Source organism: Melospiza melodia, chromosome 15 (assembly GCF_035770615.1).
Source record: "Melospiza melodia melodia isolate bMelMel2 chromosome 15, bMelMel2.pri, whole genome shotgun sequence".
Taxonomy (NCBI): Eukaryota; Metazoa; Chordata; class Aves; order Passeriformes; family Passerellidae; genus Melospiza; species Melospiza melodia.
In genome coordinates this window covers 3268267-3286369 of record NC_086208.1, presented here as the reverse complement: position 1 = coordinate 3286369, position 18103 = coordinate 3268267, and the positions used below count along the sequence as shown (strand labels likewise).

General features: G+C 51.2%; 1 protein-coding gene across 1 annotated transcript in view; it reads left to right on the top strand.

Moving 5' to 3' along the window:
* The first annotated feature begins 200 nt into the window (after window positions 1-200).
* HCN4 (hyperpolarization activated cyclic nucleotide gated potassium channel 4) overlaps window positions 201-18103 on the top strand; it is a 108949-nt gene continuing 91046 nt past the window's right edge. Inside the window, exon 1 of the mRNA XM_063169395.1 lies at window positions 201-1513. Coding sequence (XP_063025465.1) covers window positions 810-1513 — 704 coding nt within the window. The 5' untranslated portion in view covers window positions 201-809. The remainder of the gene's footprint in view (window positions 1514-18103) is intronic.

The following is an 18103-nucleotide window of genomic DNA, read 5'->3' as shown; positions in this document are numbered from 1 at the left end:
GGGCCCGGCGCTGCCCGGTGCCCGCAGCGCCCGGGGCGCGGTGCCCGCGGCGGCGGCGGCGGAGCAGCCCCGCGGTTGCCGGGCGTTGCCCCTTTAAGAAGCCCGGGTGCTGTCTCAGGTAGGCAGAGCCTGTGCGCTGTAGTCGCTCCTATGGCAACCCAATAGAATGGGATCGCTTCATGAATATTCCCAGGAGCAGGGGCTGCATGAGGAATAAGTGATGACAGTGATGTAAGCAAGCGGTGGCCGCTGCAGGTTGCAGTTCATTGTGTTATTGGCCGGCAGGTTGAGGAGTTTGAGGCTTGAGCTTCGCTTTCCGGATGATGTCTGCCCGCCGGGAGCCACGGCACATTTGCATCTCGAAGCCAACATGGCAAGGCGGCTGCTGCCGCCCTCCCTCGCCTTCCAGCCAGAAGTGTGTGGCTCTCCTCTAGACTACTTGCCCAGTGCTCAGCATCTGAGCAGACAGGGATTGCAGTAACACTCACCAAGGGGAGACAAGCAGCAAGTAATCAAATCGGGACAACGGAGGAGAAGGGGGAGCTTTTTGCCTTCCCTCTTTTTGTTTTTTCTTTTTTTTTTTTTTTTTTTTTTTTTTTTTCCCTCTCATTCCTTTCCCTTCTGGATGCAGAGCCTGTGTTTTGATGCAGAGCCTGTGGATGCCACAGCCCGGTAAGGAGATGACACGCCAGTCCCTGGTCCCCCGTGCCCCGTGAGCCGGGGGCAGGGGCCTGGGGGCAGTGCCGGTTCCCCTCGCTGGGCAGAGCGGGGGGGTCTCTCCCTGTCCCCGAGCAGCAGCAGCAGCGGCCATGGACAAGCTGCCCCCCTCCATGCGCAAGAGGCTCTACAGCCTGCCCCAGCAGATCGGACCCAAGGCGTCGATCATGGACGAGGAGGATGACAGCGACAAGGACACCCGCAGGAAAAGCATCAGGCTCAAGCCACTGCCTTCGCCCTCTGCTGGGAGCACCCGGGCCCTCGGGGGGGACCCCGGTCGAGGGGGAGACCCCGGCCTGCTGGAGACGGAGGCCGGCGGCAAGGGCGCCAAGACCAGCACCAACGGGGACTGCCGCCGCTTCAAAGGGAGCCTGTCCTCGCTCACCAGCAGGCACCTCCACGACGCGGCCGAGGAGAAGCGGCTCATCGGCGGCGAGGGGGAGCCGGCCTCTCCCGGGGAGGACAAGAGCCCCCCCGGCAGCGGGGAGCTGGAGCAGGGGCTGCCTGGGCCCCTACCGCCCGCCTCGCCCCCGGAGCCCCAGCAGCCGCCCCCCCGGGCCTGCTCCTCGACCTCCATCAAAGTGGAGGGAGGTGGAGGGTGCGACCAGATCACCCCAGATGAGGAGCAGAGGCTCGGCCAGGCCGGTTTCATGCAGAGGCAGTTCGGGGCCATGCTCCAGCCGGGGGTCAACAAATTCTCCTTGAGGATGTTTGGCAGCCAGAAGGCCGTGGAGAGGGAGCAGGAAAGAGTTAAGTCTGCCGGGTTCTGGATCATCCATCCCTACAGCGACTTCAGGTACATCCCCCCTTTCCAACCCCCTCTTTCCCGGCCTGCTCCAAAACAGCTGGGCAGCCCCTTCCCATGGCACCTCCTGCACAGGGCACCCACCCCAACAGAACTTTCCTGGGTCATTTCCCAGCCACAGGAGCTGAGGACACAGCCAAGATCTGCTCCACTCAAACAAGCTGCAGATTTCCTTTACATTTCACCTTTAGTGTCTCCACGCTATTAGTCATTTTAAATTGTTTTTGAACCAATTGTCTTTGGGTTTTTATGATGGAAAGGCTCTCTTTAAGTTCGTTGTAAATGGGAAAAACTGTTCCCACCTGATGCACAACTTTAGATCTCTGATCTTAACTAGTCCTGCATCTCCACGGATGCTCTGCCTGATTGATGCTTCCCATTTTCACACCTCCAAGTCCTCTCCCTGCTCCTTCCCAAGAGTTAGGCAGGGATGTTGCTACTGTTGCTGTTGTGTAGGTGTTTTACTGCAGCATGGCTTTTCAGGATTTGGGATGTGCAGGGGATGGCAGGTTTATGAACAAGGTTCTTAACAGAGAGAGAGCCCCTTTTGCATTTGTGCATCCTCATTTGCAAAATGAGTTTGGATTGGGAATAGTTAACACTGATTTGCCAAAGTAATGCTTGCTCTCACTCCACACCAACATTTCCATGCAGGTTAATAAGGAAATGAACTTGGAAACCCTAGAGCCAGTTTTGGTAAAGTCCTGTATGGTCCTGCATAGAGGGGCTGTGTTTGGGTATTTCTGAGCAAAGTACTGTTTGCTGCACAGGTGAACTGTCCTCTGCAATATGCATGTAAAGCACTGCAATCAATAATTAATTACTGAGTGCAATCAATGCCTGAGGTTTATTGCCTCAACTTTAATTACAATGGGCTTACATCTCACATTTAAAAGCACACAGGAGGAGAATATTATTCAAACATACCTTTGTCACACTGTATGATTTTATTGAATGTGTGCACTCTGCAAGGAACCATGCATGATTCCCACAAATACACTTAGTGAGATAATTGCAGGAAGGAGTTTCAGGGTGGATTTGGCCTCCCAAAGGCAGGAATGACAGAAACCTCCTGACAGCACCTATAAGGGATTTAGCAAGCAGCCCACATGCTTAGCAGATTCAGCACTGGCACTGACCAGATTCCTTGATATTTGCTTGGATTAACAAATGTTATTAGAAGGCTCTGTGAGTTGGAAGACTGCACTGTCATTTAAATTCAGTGCATTCAAGTGTCCCAAGCACACAGCTGACTGAGCTTAGGAGGGTTTCCAGCAGCTACAGCATGATGCAGAGTCCTTGCAAGCACAGCCTTACCCAATCCCACACTGGAACCAGGAGAAAATTGCCTCCCAGTGAGACTGACCAAGAAAAAGCTCCCAAACACTGAAATGTGAGAATGAGCAGCTTTCAAAAGAACAAAACCAGTTTGGTACTCTCAGCTGTATTTGCAGTATTTGCCATGAGTTGGAGTTTAACTGCTCTGTTTTCTTGGGTTATTCTAGCAAGGCGTGCTCTGCGCGTCACACCCGCAGGAAATTTGGGGTTTGGGCTCTGCGTTGGATCTGGAGTTAGGCAAAAGCAGTGCTCAGCTTCCATGCCCTTCTGTCTCTGTAGTGGGTTTATTCCCTTCCATATCTGTGCCTGTTTTCAGCACAGAACCAGCCTGGCAAACTTCAGCAGCAGGAGATGAGGTAACCACCTTGCCCAAGGTGAGATGTACCCAAGAGTTTGGGATTTTTAGGTTCCTACAGAACCAGTGCTTATTCTGTAAGATGATGAGGTAACTGTTCCTTCCTCAGGCACTTGGCTATGGGGCCTTGCCCAAAGGAATGGAGTCTGCTGGCAAGCCCAGGCTCCCCCAGCCAGATGATGGCACTGAGCTGCTGGCACTGAGCTGTTTGTGCGTGCACAGCTCTGTGGGTACGTGGGTGACTCCTGGTGTAAATAACAGCCCCTGCCCTGATGGGGCTGGGAAGGCACAGGGAGCTGCTGTCTGTGCTGTGGTACATTCCAGGTGGGCTGGTTTCCTTGTGAGCTGGTGTAGCAGCCCAGCCCAGCCCAGCCCAGCCCAGCAGCACGGGCTGTGTCCCTGCTGTCCCCCTGGGCCGGGGCAGCGCGGTGAGTGTCTGGAGCCGTGTGCCAAAGCCAGGAGGAGCTGGATGCACCACTGCCTGCTCAGGGGGGATATTTCCAGGGAGGCTTTGTTCACCCCTGTTTCTAGGTCACCTGCAGTATCTGTTTGGATAGGAATGCTGCTTAGAGCATGGGCTTCCATGGAAAGTGACCTGTGGACAATGGCTGAGTGAAGGGGAAGAGTGGGAGCCCTCCCACCTTCTGTTCGGGCTTTGTGTTCCCTCTTGCCCTCTGCTAAAGCATATCTCTTGGAAACAGCTCCTATGAATATGGCTAACATTTTTTGACCTCTGAAATGCAGTAGATTGCACCAAAGAGCAGATCTTATCAAAATATTTGCAAAGGCTGTATGTGTGCCCCCAAGGAGGGTGTTGTGTGCTCGGGGAATTCCGCAGTGCAATTGCTGCCGGCTGCGGATCCCGGAGCCTTGGCATCCTGGAGGCTCCATTATCCTGCCCTTGGCTGGCACCAAGGCTGTGCAGCAGCATTTGCTGGTCAAGTTTCAAGTGAGGAAAGGTTCAGACCCCGAGCTGGCTTTCTGTGCCTTTGGAGGAGCTGCCTTCCCTGTGTGAGCATCTCCAGGGCTCCAGCCCTCGTGACTGCCGGCTCCGGGCAGCTGGGGCTGGGAAGTTTGCATGGAACACTCCAGGCCGAGGCACTGCTGTGCAATGACATTGGTGCAGTTCCCTGACTCCACGGAGTCGCTGCTCCTTCTGCTTCCACAGGAGTTCCTGATTTGGAATAGAACAGAGGCTTTCATCATTGTCTCATTAAATTACCATTTTAGCATCTAACAGGGCTAATTCCAGTGGCAAATCTATGACCCTCCAAGAGTAAAACAAATTAATATAGATTCAGGCTCTGTTGATCTCTGCTTTTAGTCCATTGTGAGGGGAAAAGACATCAAATGACCTTTATAAAAATCAAGCTCAGTGCCCCTGAGTACTCCTGACTAATGCAGTGGGCTGGTTCTAGAAGCACTTAAAAGGTGTCTTAGCAATTTCTAATGAAAATTAAGAATCCTGGCTCCCATTCTGAGGTGCAGATGTGTGTGCTGGCAGCTGGAGTTCATTTGCATCTGTGGTTGATTGCACATCAGTGCAGAGCCACACCGTATTTCCTAGATCAAGATTTATCTGTGACTTTGAAAGCTCTTCCACTGCGTAGCCAGAATTGTATTTTATTGCTTAGAGGAAGCATTGATCCAGTACAATTGGTTTAATAAAAAAATTCCAAACAAACAATGATCTGTCTAGTTCGTAGCTGACTGAAGCATATGGTTGGAGCTGCTGCCCAGAATTGCTTGCAAAAAAAGTGTAGCATGCTGCTTTTAGAAAGACCTGAGAACAGATACACTATCTGAGGGCCCAAAATAGTCCCAGCAGTGGATGTAAATAGAACTGCACATTATTCACTGCCCAGTAATCTATTAACTTCCTCACAGTGAAGAGAAGCTGCTGTCTCTCTGAAAACAATGGCAAACATTCTGCTCGATAGCAGACCCAACTACAGATTTTAGAATTCTTCTTTTCACTGCTCTCCATTACTTGGAGTACTTGTGTGCAAACAGATCCTTTCTTTGGTTTGCTTCCTCTGCCAGCACTCCCTGGCTGCTGGGACCCTGGGGAGGTTTCTGTGACAGCAAAAACCAGGTGCTCAGGTGGGAGGTATAAGGGGAAAGAACAAAATCACTGCTTCCCTTCGTGCTGCAGTGTCCCTCAGCCTCCCTTCTCGGGGGGAATCAGTGGGATTTACTAATTATAGCCCTAAGAACTGAACCCTGTAGCACTGTGGGATGGAGCAGAAATGGAGGGATGTGTTTACCTTTGCCACTCTCCTGAGCAGACCTGATTTCCAGTGCCTCTCTGAGCATTGCTCTGGCTGTGCACACTGTTCTACTGGGTAGCTTTTCCCTGTGCTTTAGAAGGGTAAACAATTGGTGGAGAGTCCAGCAGTGCTGACTGACTTTGGCAGCCCCCTTGGGTGGGAGTTGCTCCCTGCTCTGAGGCAATAATTCCCTTTTGTCCATTTCCTGCCCAAAGTGCTGCTCCTTGTGCTGCCCTCCCTCTACTCCTGCCCACACCCAAACCCTGAGTCTGTGACTCTCCCTTTGCTGCAGGTGCCCAGCACGGAGCAGGATGTGCAGCACTTGGGAGTTGTGGCTCAGGGAGGGGCAGGGAGCAGTGGCTTTGGTGCAGGACCTGTGCCTGCCATTGGACTCCAACAGCAGTGCCAGCAGACCAGGTTTGGAGGGGGCAGCTGCCAGGCTTGGCTCCCTTCTCCTCCTCTTTGTGGTGATGGTGTGGCCCTGGGGTGGAAGGGGGACACTGCACATGGAGATTGGAGACAGATCCCTCTGCCTTTGCTGCAGAGAACTTCCCAGCCAACTCCCAGAGCACTTTGCTGGAGCAGAACAAGGGGACCCCAACTGCAATCATACAGAGGATAATCCAGATTCTGCTGAACACATGGATTGGTCTCTGTTGCCTTCAGTGGACTTGCAGGCAGGCTGCAGAAGAACCATGGCTCTGTGACTGTCATAGCTGAGACAGTCACAGTAAAAAGCAACATACTCCATTTTCAGAAGGCTTCTAACCTTATTTTATTATAGCATGCATCTTTTTATACATTCTTACAAAACTCATAAGTTTACACTTTACTCATTGGTTACGAAGTGCTTATTGGAATAGGCAGTTGCAGGTTTCTCTTATTTATCCTTCTTTCTTTCTTGGTTTCTATGTCAACGACCTTGGTAGGAAACTCTTTCAGGGGGAAACATGGATCCTCTTACCAAACTTCTCAGTGGCTCACAGAAGTCACTGTAAAACCTCTTCCACATGTGACTATGAGCTAAGGGAGTGAAACTCCTGCATCCATACATCCCATGCCCACAGGCAAGGCAGGCTTTGTGCCCCAGCTCACTGTCAGGAGGCAGAGGATCAATAATCCCACCCCACACAGTCCATGAAGGAGTCCAGCTTTTTGTAGGAGACGTGTCCATATGCCTGAGCTGGAAAACAGAAAGGCCTCAGTAAAGGCAGCACCTCAGTGGAACACCATGGTAAAATATTTTAGGACTAATATTATGGTTTTTTCATATGGAGAAAATGAGATAAAATAACATAAATAAATAGTAAAACAAGCATTGAGATTTAACAAAGAATGGTTAAGATTTTTGCATAAATTTAAGCCAGGCCCTTCATACCAGTCTCTGCCAACAGATGAAGACATTATCTCTCCCAGAGAAGCTCCTCCCTCAGTACACTCAGGGATGGGTCCTCTGGGAAAAACAATTTAATGTTTTCTCCATCTCTTCTTGTAAGATAACATATCTTATTTATTATATCTTATTCAGATCCTGATGTGAAGGAAAAAAATATTAATTTTCTCATGGCATTACAAAATATTGACTATGCTAACAATAAATGTTCAATTCACTTCCTGACAGCAAGGAAATTGGAAATATCATCCCAGGTTATAGTGCGGTGGCACAGCCTGGTAGGGACTGAGGTAAAACCATCCCTGAGCTGGGTGTGGTGGAACTGAGCCCAGTTGTGCAGAGCAGGAGCATCCCTGGGTCAGAGCTGTGCCCTGGGGCTCTGCAGGGAGTGAATGGGCCGTGCCTGGCACTCAGAAGGGCTGGTGAGGAGTGTGTGAGGAGCCGAGGGTGCCTTCAGGGGACTGGGCACGTTCTGCTTTGGACCATTTCTTAGGCTGGCTCTGTGAGCAGCCAGACTGGGAAATGGGCCCATCCCTCCCACCCTCTTCCCAAGCCTCTGCTACTTGTTGGTTTGTCTGTTGTTATAGCAAAAAATAATCACTGCTGTAAACAATGACATGGTGTTCTCTCCCATCCTCATCTCAGCGTTATTGCAGCTACAGTCTGGGATTGGGCTCCTTGCCTGACACTTCTGCAGGAGCTTTCTGCCACAGTGGGAGCCTCTGGGGCTCTGCTCACCTGCCCTGGCCATCACACCCCACCTGCAGTTCCTCCTCTCTTCCTCTGCAAACCAGGCTGGGCAAGAGATGGGCTCCTACAGAAAATCCCCTCCTTGCCTGCCCCAAGGCCACCCTCCCACCCTGGAGGAGGCAGGAATTCTCTGGGAAGCCCTGCTTTGATCATGTCCTGAGTGTAACAGCACAGCCAAGCTCCTGGCTGCTGTTCCTACCCTGAGCTTTTGACTTTGCAGTCTGATTGTTAATGCAGTGTTCTGTACAGTTCTCAGGGTTTTCAAAACAGCTCAGTCTCTCCCTTTGGCATATCTCTGGGTTCATTAGCAGGTGTGGAGCTGTTCAAGGCACTGCCCTCTGCTCTGAATGAAGCAGTGCCTGTAGCAGGGAGCTACAGCAAAGGAAAGAGGCTGCACCACATTCCAGGGCCACTCCAGGCTCCAGAGGAAACACAGTCTGCCTGTTATGACTCCCTGCTTGTTTTCTCCTTCTCATCCTCAGCCTCACTCTCTCCAACTGTTGTCTTGCCCATCAAACTTGAAGTTTGTCTTTCTCATCGCACCAGTGCCATCTCTATTTTCTCCTCATGGCAGGTGTCTTGTCCAGCCAGTCCTGGATGCCAATATCCAGCTTCTTTTTCATCTGGTGACTGATTTCCACCTTGTTTGCAGTAATACCTCTGCTCCTCACCCCTTGCCATGTTCCAGTCTGTTGGGTTGGCATTTACTCAGTCCACTTCCAGTCTCCATTCTTACCCTTCAGCTTTTTCTCTGGGTGGGTCTCTCCAAATCAATTCCTTCTCCTCCTATGTATTCTTAGTTTCTATTGTCCTTCTGACTCTTCCAACAATCTCAGTTTTCTCCATCCCCTTCCTGACTTAAGAATGGATCATTTTTCCCAGTAATTTAAAACCCTTCCACATCATCCTTCTCCTTATCCTTGGACACTTCCAATGCTTAGACAAAAGCTACCCATTTTCTGGTTTTTAAACTTGAAAGATCTCAATCCTCAGACCTAAGCATTTAACATGATGAATTTGTCTGGAAGCACAATCTCCACTGCAGGAGAATGAAACAGATTTTATTTGAAGGAAAAATGTGGTTTCTGAGGGTAAAGCCCACAGAGTCAGTGTAGGACTTTGCAGCACTATTTTAAGGAGGCAAACTTGGGGTTTCAATCCAGTGTTATTCTGGTTAGGTAACTGTGCTAGTGCTTTCTGTGGCACTGAGGTTTTTTCTGCTCTAGAGTCGCTGCTGCTGCACTGAAATCCATTTATTATACAGATAAAAGAGTGATCTTTGTCTGGAGATAACACAGTGTCATTTTAGCTTGAAACCATTCAAATTTGTCTTTGTTTCTGATGTGTTATGAGCATCTCATTAGCAAGCCCATGAATCCCTCAGTTTGCTCTCAAAACCAACTATCTGAGCTCTCATCTCTGCCAGAGCAGAGATTTCCTCCTTTCTCTTATTTTTGAAAGCTGTGTTGGTGCCAAGGCAGTTATAGGTCAATTGAGTTATTGTTGGTTCTAATTGGCACTCTAACAAGCTATTAAATCAATTTACCTACAGATGAATGTCACTCAAAAAGCAAGGTGCCAGCTCCTTTTGAGAACTTCAAAAAGCCCATTGCCACTGCTGAGTGTGAGGGAAAGGTCAGGCTGCAGGGAAGTGGCTACTTGAGATTTGCCCCCAAAGTGTTTGTGCCATGAGCACAGGCCAGGCTGTGAGGAGGGATAAGAGCATTCCCACAACTCCAGGCCAGGAGAAGGATTTAAGAACATCAGCAGCTCTGACAGATCTCATATCCCTTGCTGGGTGTGTAACAAAGCATGGGCTTATTTCCATGTGGAAGGATGCAGGTGCTGTCCTGCTCCTTCCCAGGTGTGTGTCCCACGTGCTTTCCCGTGGCTGTGCATGCAGGTGCAGTGTCCACAGCCAGCCCCCAGCTGGTGACATCACTGCCTTTTGAGTGTCTGCAGATTGAGGAGATTTCCTCAAGAGTCAGAGCCATTATGGTGAGCAGGGTTGATTTAAGTTCTTTCTGAAGGGACATTTGGTGACGTCTCCCCCAGCAGCACTGCAGAGCTCATCCCCACGGAGCTGAGCCCTCCTTGGCTGTAAACCTGGCACTCCTGAGCCTGCAGGGCAGGACAAGAGCTCCTACCCAGGCATCCCTGCCCGTTCCAAGGCCAAGCTGCTGTCCAGGATGAGCATGAGGAGTGCTCAGGCCCCCTGGAGCAGGCTGGGGTTTGCTGGGGCTCAGGGCACAGCAGGATGCAGCTTGGCTCTGTGCAGCTCTGCAGTGCTGACAGCACCAAGCCCGGGTTTGTCAGCAGACACAGCACTCAGGTCTCCAGAAACACAGCAGAGGGAGCAGATGTGTCCTGGGCTGCAAGGTGCTCTTAGAGAGACCTTTTCCTGCCCCTTCTCCATGCTGAATGCTTTGCTAGCTGGGAAGTCCCTTTCCCAACTGGAATTATTCACTGTGTGCAGTATCAGTGTGGTCACTGTGTGCCTGGTGTTAGCAGCAGGCTGGAGGAAAGCAGGCTCTTATCTCCCGAGGAGATGCTGCAGGCAGCAGGGGAACTCAGTGCCGTAAGGGCAAAGCAGATGAGCAGCCAAGGGGGAATTCCAAGGTCAGCTTGAGGGCCCACCACTTGCACGTTCCAGGGGCACAGCAGCTTCCCCAGCGATGCACAGTGCTAATCTCATTTGTGGTGACTCGTCCAAATGTGCTAATTAAGGATTTAACTCGCGGCCTCTTTGGATGGAGAGGTTGTCTGTGTGTGTGCATCCATTGTTCCAGAGCTCAGAGGCAGCAGAGGAGCTGCAGGTTGCCAGCTGACACAATGCAGGAGCTCTAACTCCTGCTTTTTTGGGGTGTTTGGGAGTGCCAGGCAATCAGGAGCTGTGCTGGGAACCACAGGGAAAGTTGCACTTTTGGTGTCTCCCCTCCTTTACTCCCATTGTGATGGGCTCCTCTGCTGTGGCTGCAGCACAGGCACTGCTCCCTCATCCCACTGCGAGCTGGGAGCTCAGGAACGGTGCTGGGAGTCACTTCTGCTCCTGGTCACAACCTGGGCACGGTTACAATGTGATCCTCACCCCACCTGAGCACGGGGAGGGCATGGAAAGCCCTGGAAAAGCCGGGGAGATCCATTTGCATGTGCTGGGTGTGGGAAAGCAGCTTCTGGCAGTTATCAGCTCTTGGGAGGAGATAACAGCAACATTCCAGAGACTGGGGGGCTCCACTCCACAAATCCTGGCAAGGGGCTCACTCAGCTCTGCACTGACACCTCTCAGCAGGGCAGCTGTGGGGGCAGGGCAGCCCCTCCCTGTGCCCCGTTGTGCCCAGGTGCAGAGCCAGCTCAGGGACACCCTGAGTGCCAGTTTCATTCCTGCCATGTCCTGGGCCAGCTCTCCCAGCACCCAGGAGATAAGAGAAAAGATAATGATGCCTGGCTCCATGCAGCTTTTTTAACAATAGCAAACCCACTTTCATTAAGCACAAATTCTTAATACTTCACCTTTCCCCCTTCACTTCAAAGTCCTAATGCATGCACAAGTTACACTTCTATTAATAACAAGAGGAATATATTTTTCCATCCCTATTTCCCTGTGAATGGTGGGGAGGGCAGGAGGAGGGACCAGTCTAGACTGCAGATGATGGTCTGTTCTCCTTGATGCCCATACAAAGCACTCGTATCGTGCTCATTTAGCTGTGCATGCTCCTGGAATGACAAGCAGTGCCTGGCAGACAGAAGGACAAGCTGGAAGGGATGTCAGGCATACAGGTTGGACCTGTGAGCCATCCTGAGCTGAATTCTCCATGCTTTGATTTCTCCAGCTTTAAGAAAAGGGCTGAAGGTGCTGCCAGGGGCCATGGAAGATGTTGGGGGACTCTGTAATATTTTAATGTAACAGCAGATGCCAGAGCAGATACCAGCAAGGGTGGGCTTGGTCTTTACCAGGCATTTTCATTAAGATTTCTTTGGGATTCTCCTTTTCTTTGTAGTGCTGTAGATTTGGTCTCACCTATTCTCCATCTTTTATCAGAACCCCAAAAAGCAGTGGAGCTGTGTACCAATAGGGGATTTCTGAATCATCAGTTTTTGTGCCTTGATAAGGGAAGAGATTACCAGTACTCTCCAGTTCCATGTATGGTGCTCTATTGTCTGGCAGGTTTAGAGCTAGGCTGGAAAAAGATGGGAAAAAAACCTGCATGGAGAGACAGACAAGATGGATTTTACCTTTTATGTCCATAAATGAGAATTGTGCAGCCCCTGCATGGGGTTTGGAGATGCTCTAAGAAGAAAATGTTCCGTCTTCCTCTCACCAGTCATGTGTGCTGCAAGTGTGCTTCCCTTTGCTTTGGGAATATGTGACTATTGACTTCAGAAACACTCCCAAGTACCTGGCACAGGAGCTGTGAGGTGTCTGTCCTGCTGTGGTGTGGGAGCTCTAGCAAACCTCCCTTAGGCAGGGTGGCTGGTGGGTTGAACCAGAAGAGAACCCTTGTTCTATTTCTCTCTCAACAACGCTATTCTATGGCATTTCTAAGTCAGCATTTCTTATTTCAAAGTTTGCATATAGATGCACACTATGTGAGCTTCTGTCAAGCTTTGAGAATTTTTATAAATCCATTTCCTACATTGGATCTTGAGGTGATGTGCTGTGACCCTTGGCTTTTATTGCAAGCACCAGTGTGCTCCAGGCCAGCCTGGGTCAGGGCAGTTCCCTGTGTGTGCTGTGCCTGGGAATGAGACAAAACCCCGGCTCACAGATGTGCTTCAGTCAGATTCCAGCTGTGTTCATGGCTTCTGCTAAACCCTGAGTGCTTCTGGACACCTTTTGGGGCTCAGTGTGTGAAAGCACAGGGAAAGCTGCACTATTGGGGTCTCCCCTCCTTTACTGCCACTGTGATGGTTCCTCTGCAGCACAGGCACTGCTCCCTCATCCCTCTGCCAGTCCCACTGCCTTCTCCCTGCCTGCACATCCTGCTGGAACTTGGGCCCAAGCCTTGCAAAGCCAGGCAGCCCCTTCTGCAGCGTGAGCAGCAGTTTGGGCTAACACTGGCAGTGTGGCTATGGCCTAGGACTCCTGCTTTCCAACAGGGGATCTGGAAGCCTCATTTGCAAGTAAATTCACACAGCCAAATCTGCACTGCAGACAAAAAAAGATTTGCCTTGACATCATCTGCCCTGCTCTGCGCTCCGCAGTCAGTCAGGAGAGCAGAGCACAGCTCCAGCCTCTCCAGCTCAGCAGAATTAAGGCTAAGCTTCATCATGAGCTCATGCAAGCTGTTCCCACCCCAAATAATTGGCTGTGCATGCTTTGTGTCTGTCTAGCCATTGCTGCATGTGGGTGGGTGTGTTGTGTGTGTGTGAATGAGTCTGCTGGGGAAATGAATGCGTAACTTCGGGGGTGCAGCTGATAATAAAGTGCCTTGGCAATGCTGGGGCTGGGAGCAGTGTGAGGAGAGCTGAGCCCTCAGACACCTGCACAGAGATCCCTCTGCCTGCTGCCACAGCAGGGGCATTCCCACTTCAGACCACCATCACCTCTTTTTTGATCTTCCTCCAACACTAAACCCCCTCAGGAGTGTTTCCAGCCTGTGTTTCCCATAGCTGGGATGTAAAAGCAGGACAAAAAGCAGTGTTGTTTCTCCAAAGCTCAGTGCCCCCATCAGCACAAGCCTCCTTGCAGATGAAGAGGAAATGCCAGAGGTGCTGGTGTGTCCATTGGGATGGGAGACAATGCCATCCATGAGTGTGGCTGTGGGGACACTGCTGGGTGAAGTCAGGGATGAAACCCCTGCGGGCTTGGCAGCTGTTCTGGGGTGCTGCTCTCACAGGGCTGAGCTGTGCCCAAGCACTTCCAGTGCTCATCACTCTCTCTCTCAGGAGTGGCAGCATTGCTGCCCACTCTCCCAGATAAGAGGTGCAGAGACAGGCTGTCAAAGAGCTCAGCAAGGTGCCAGGAGTTGGGCCCTCCCATTTCCTCAGCCTGGCCCAAAGCTTCCAGCCTTGCTTTCTCTCCACACCCCCATGCCCAAGATTTTTTCTTCACCTCTTTGAAGTTAGGACAGGTCAGTGGAAACTTGTGCCTGCCCCAGACTGGGATCCTGAGATCTGCAGCCCAGTTAGGGAAAAGGAACAGGGTTGGTTATTCCTCTGGTGGTGTGGTTCAGAAAGGAGCGTGGCACAGAGAGGGCAGAGAATTCTTCACAAGCTCTTGGAAAACTTACTTTTCCTAGGCACAGTGTGCCCTGGCTGGCTCAGGGAGAGGAGGGGAGAGTATTCCAATAAAGGAGTTTTGTAGTAATATAAACTACCCAGCTGATAAAAGCCCAAGGCTTTGGCAGAGCAGCTGGTGACCTTTGCAGGCAGGCAGGTGACTCTGTGAGTAAGGGCAGTGCAGTTCAGATACTCCAGCTTTGCTCAGCCCCTGCCCTGGAGCTGCAGTGGTTCTGCTGCATTTCCCTCAGCTCAGCCTGGCTGCAGGGCTGGGTGAGATCATCCCTGCACACGTTTTTGTGGATGCAGAAGGGTTGATCACCATTCCTGTGAAATGAGGGTCATTGGCCAAATTCCCAGCTGAGAATGGCCCTGGGGATGAGTTTTCCCCTTTGGAGGCACCTCAGGCTGTGTGTCCCTACAGGAACCCCAAATTCCATCCAGGGACCTGCTGGTGCTGCACTGCTGTCCCTGGTCCCAGATCCCACTCCCAGCTTGGTGCTTTTGCAGTGGCTCTTCAGGGCAGGATTCAGCCAGCCTGGGGCTCTCTTGCTACAGTGGAAGTGGTTCAGAGCCCTGAGTTTTCTGCTCTTTGCCCACAAAACAGCAATTTCTGATTCAAGGATGCCTTTCCTGAAGGAGATCCCTAATTTACTGTCTGAATATCTAATGAGCTAACATGGGCTTGGATGCACTTGAGAGCAGAGCTGATCTGCTCCTGCTTTCCCTGGCCTCCAGTCCCACACCCTCTGCTGTTCCCCACTGCAGTGACTTGAGAGCTTTCCCAGGTACCCTCACTCACCACTGACCCACCTTCCTCCTCCTCTTCCTCAGCCTCCCTGTGGCCTCCCAGCTGGGCTGAGGCACAGCACAGACATTGCTGTACCCTCACCACTGACTGACCTTCCTCCTCCTCTTCCTCAGCCTCCCTTGGGCCTCCCAGCTGGGCTGAGGCACAGCAGACATTTCTGCTGCCATGAAAGAACAAGAGCAAATCCCTGGCTCCTGCCTTACTCTGAACTTAAGCAGGACTGGATTAATAAAAGGAAGAAAACCACAGAAATCATGTAATCATGGTGGAAGTGTACGAGTTCCCAGGCAATTGATGTGATGTCCCAGCACATCCCTGCTGAAATCAAAGGCTGAGCTGCTGCAGTGGCCTGGAAATTGGGTCCTGTGTGTGCAGAAGGAAAAACTAGAAGGATGTTTTGTGTTTTAGGGAAGAGGGCCCTCTGAGAGTGTGTTCTTGTTGGGAAAGCTGGAATTCATTGAGACACTGCTGCCATCCTCCATTCCCAGAACGGGCCAGGGAACAGACTTGCCTCTAGGCACCACAACCAAAGGATAAACTTGTCTTTTCTTTTAAGGCACAAAACTTAAAAGCCTGCAATAGTCTTTTGTGCCCGTGACTCTCAGATCCCAGGGCATGTTTAGGTTCTTTTAGGGTTCCCTTTTCTACACTCAGGACCACAAGTAGATTTTCCTAGCCTGGTGGGCAGGGCAAAGTGCCCATCTCACATTTCCATGTGGTTCTCTGGGCTCAGGCATGAACAGAGCCTGTGCTGAGCTCCTGCCTTGAAGTATGGATTTAAAATTGAGAATAAACCTTTCCCACCACATTTAGTGGGACCTTCAGTGGCCAGGGAAGGGTTTGGCTGTCACTGCTTTGGAGCAGCTCCTGTCCTGCTGTCCCTGTGGTAACCATTTTCTCTGTCAGCATGTCTCACATCTAAGGGCTGTGGCAATCTTGTGTCCCAAACTCCTTACAGAGGTTGTTATTTCACATTGCCCTTGTAGCTTGTCTGAGCCTGATGCCAGTGTGGAAATACAAGGGGGGTATTGTTATTTATTGGGTGTTCATGGCTCTCATATCTGCTCTGCCCCAGCTGTGTGTAGGAATAGCTTTGTCATATTCCTGTGAAATAGCAGGGAGATCTATTCCCACCTTATGGCTGGAATAGGAATAGAGAGAAAAAACTCCTTTATTTCCTCTCATGCAGGCTGAACCTGAGTGGTGCAGACATCACAAGGAGCTGTCCTGCCTGTCCCTGCAGTGTCCCTCTGGCAGGCTGGAGCCTCCTCCTCCTGTATTGATGGAAAATGCATCAAGCTGAATATATTTCTGAAACAACTTGTTTCTGGCAGGTTGTTCATTCTAAAAATATATTTATTTCTAATTGCTGAGCAGAATGCTTAATGAATTCTTCCTTCCCAAGAACAATTAATCAAAGAAATGATTTAGGGTTGGCACTTGCTCCCCCAGGGCTCAATGGCTTTGTTCCAGTAGAGCAGGGCAAGTCCAGCCCATAGTGGAAAAGATTTATTTGAGCATTTTTCATGGTGCCCATCACTGTTTGTCTGCCTGTCCCTGGCACTCTGTGTTGCAGGAGCAGCAGGGTCACAGCAAGTTTACAGAGCCCCCTTATCCTGGTGAGAGGTGAGGCTGCAGCTCCAGCCTGCTCTGGAAGGTCTCGTGATGGGAGCACATGGCTGGAGAGGGCTCTGTGTGTCACAGACCCTGCCAGTGTTGATAGAGGAGAAACCCCTGGGGATCCCCAACACACCACAAGTCAGAAAGTTTGCAGTGTCCTGGGAAGAGCAGGAGAGGGGCAGCAGCACCCCAGGTGCTGGCAGAGGGCAGGGAGGTGCTGGGTGGAAGTGCCTGATCCCCACACACACTCCATGCTCCTTCCCACGAGTGTGTGTGCACATTCCATGCCACAGGCAGGGAAATGCCCAATTTCCTCCTGCCAGTCTGACAGGAGGGGAAAGGCCTTCAATATCCTGAATGTGGCCACTGAATTCTTTATGTTGTGATTCAGAGCATCCTCTGTGGCAGGTGTGTGATGTCCTTTCTGAGCAGGGTGCATTTCACACATCCTCTGCCTGAGTTTTTCATTCTGCTGTGCCAGGGTGTGCACCCAGCCCTGCTCCTGCCCCTCAGTTCCTGCTGGCTTCCCTCATTGCACTCAGCCCAGCCCAGCAGCATCAGGAGGGACAGTCCCAGTTCCTCAGCACCTGAAGGGGCTCTGGGGGATGTGAAGCTCAGAGCTGAGTGCCCTTCACACCCTGCATTGGATGCAGAATTCCTGCCCTCTCCTCTCCCTTCTATGGGAGTGAGGCTCTCTGCAATCTCCACCCCTCTGTGCCTCAGTTTCCCAGCTGGTGGGGACACTCAGGCACCTGCCCTAAAAAGCTTTGAGGTCAAAAGGGAGCCAGTCCCTGGGGAGCTCCTCAGTGCCTCAGGAAGGCAGTAATTAATTCAGCAGCCATTCCAGGGGGAGGGATAGTGAATTCACGTGGATGCCTTAGGTAAGCACAGCCTCAGTACAGTATGTTTCTTCTGAGACTGAAAATAATCAGAAGCAATTGGACTTTTTTATTTTTTTTCTTAACTGCTGCATTTTTAGAAGGTGATTCATCTCTTGTCTGGGGTCTGGGCTACCTGAATAGCCCCAAGATCCCAGCAGCATTAGTCTTTTTGAGGATTCATTGTGCTCCATTGCAGCCTGAATAACTCATTACAAACAAGAGTCTGGTGTGAGCAGCAGGAGAGCTGGGCAGGAGAAGCAGTTTGTGCTTTGGAAGCTGAAGTACACACAGGCAGTGCCTTGTGTACTTTTCAGGTGCCTCACTCCTTCCACCCCACTCCTTCCCCATGGCAAGAGGCTCTGGCACCACTGGGTGTGAACCTTGTCTGGAGCAGTGGTGCCAGCAGGGACATTTCCCACCAGGGCTAAAGGGTGGGAAATCCTAAACCAGGAAGGATTCCCAGAAAGTGATGTGGATGATGAGGAGCTGAAGGTCTGAAACACAGCCTAGTATGTGCTCCATCCACCCCAATCCATGCTCTTCAAACATTGCACCTTAGGCACTGCCTCCAGGACTTCAGCCATATTCACTGGGTGCAGAAAATCCCCATTAAAACCTGGCCATTCCTGTTGGCCAGAGTGTGTTTAACCCCAAAGCCCCACTGGGAAAGAAGGGATTTGCCCAGGAGTGACCCCTCTCCTGCAGGGGTGCTTCTGCTGTGCTGTGTAACCCTCAGGGCTGAGGGGAGCTGTCCTTGCCAGGGGTGACAGCAGCCAGCACCTCCTGTCACTCTGGCTTTCCTGTCCCCACTGAACATGTGCTTCAGGAAGTTTGGAGCCTTCACAGGGAGGCAGCTTTGAATATGATCATTCCAGCAGACCACTGGAAACCCCAAACTGCTTTCTGTCACCTTTTCTGGCAGCTTTGAGCATTCCTGTGCTGCC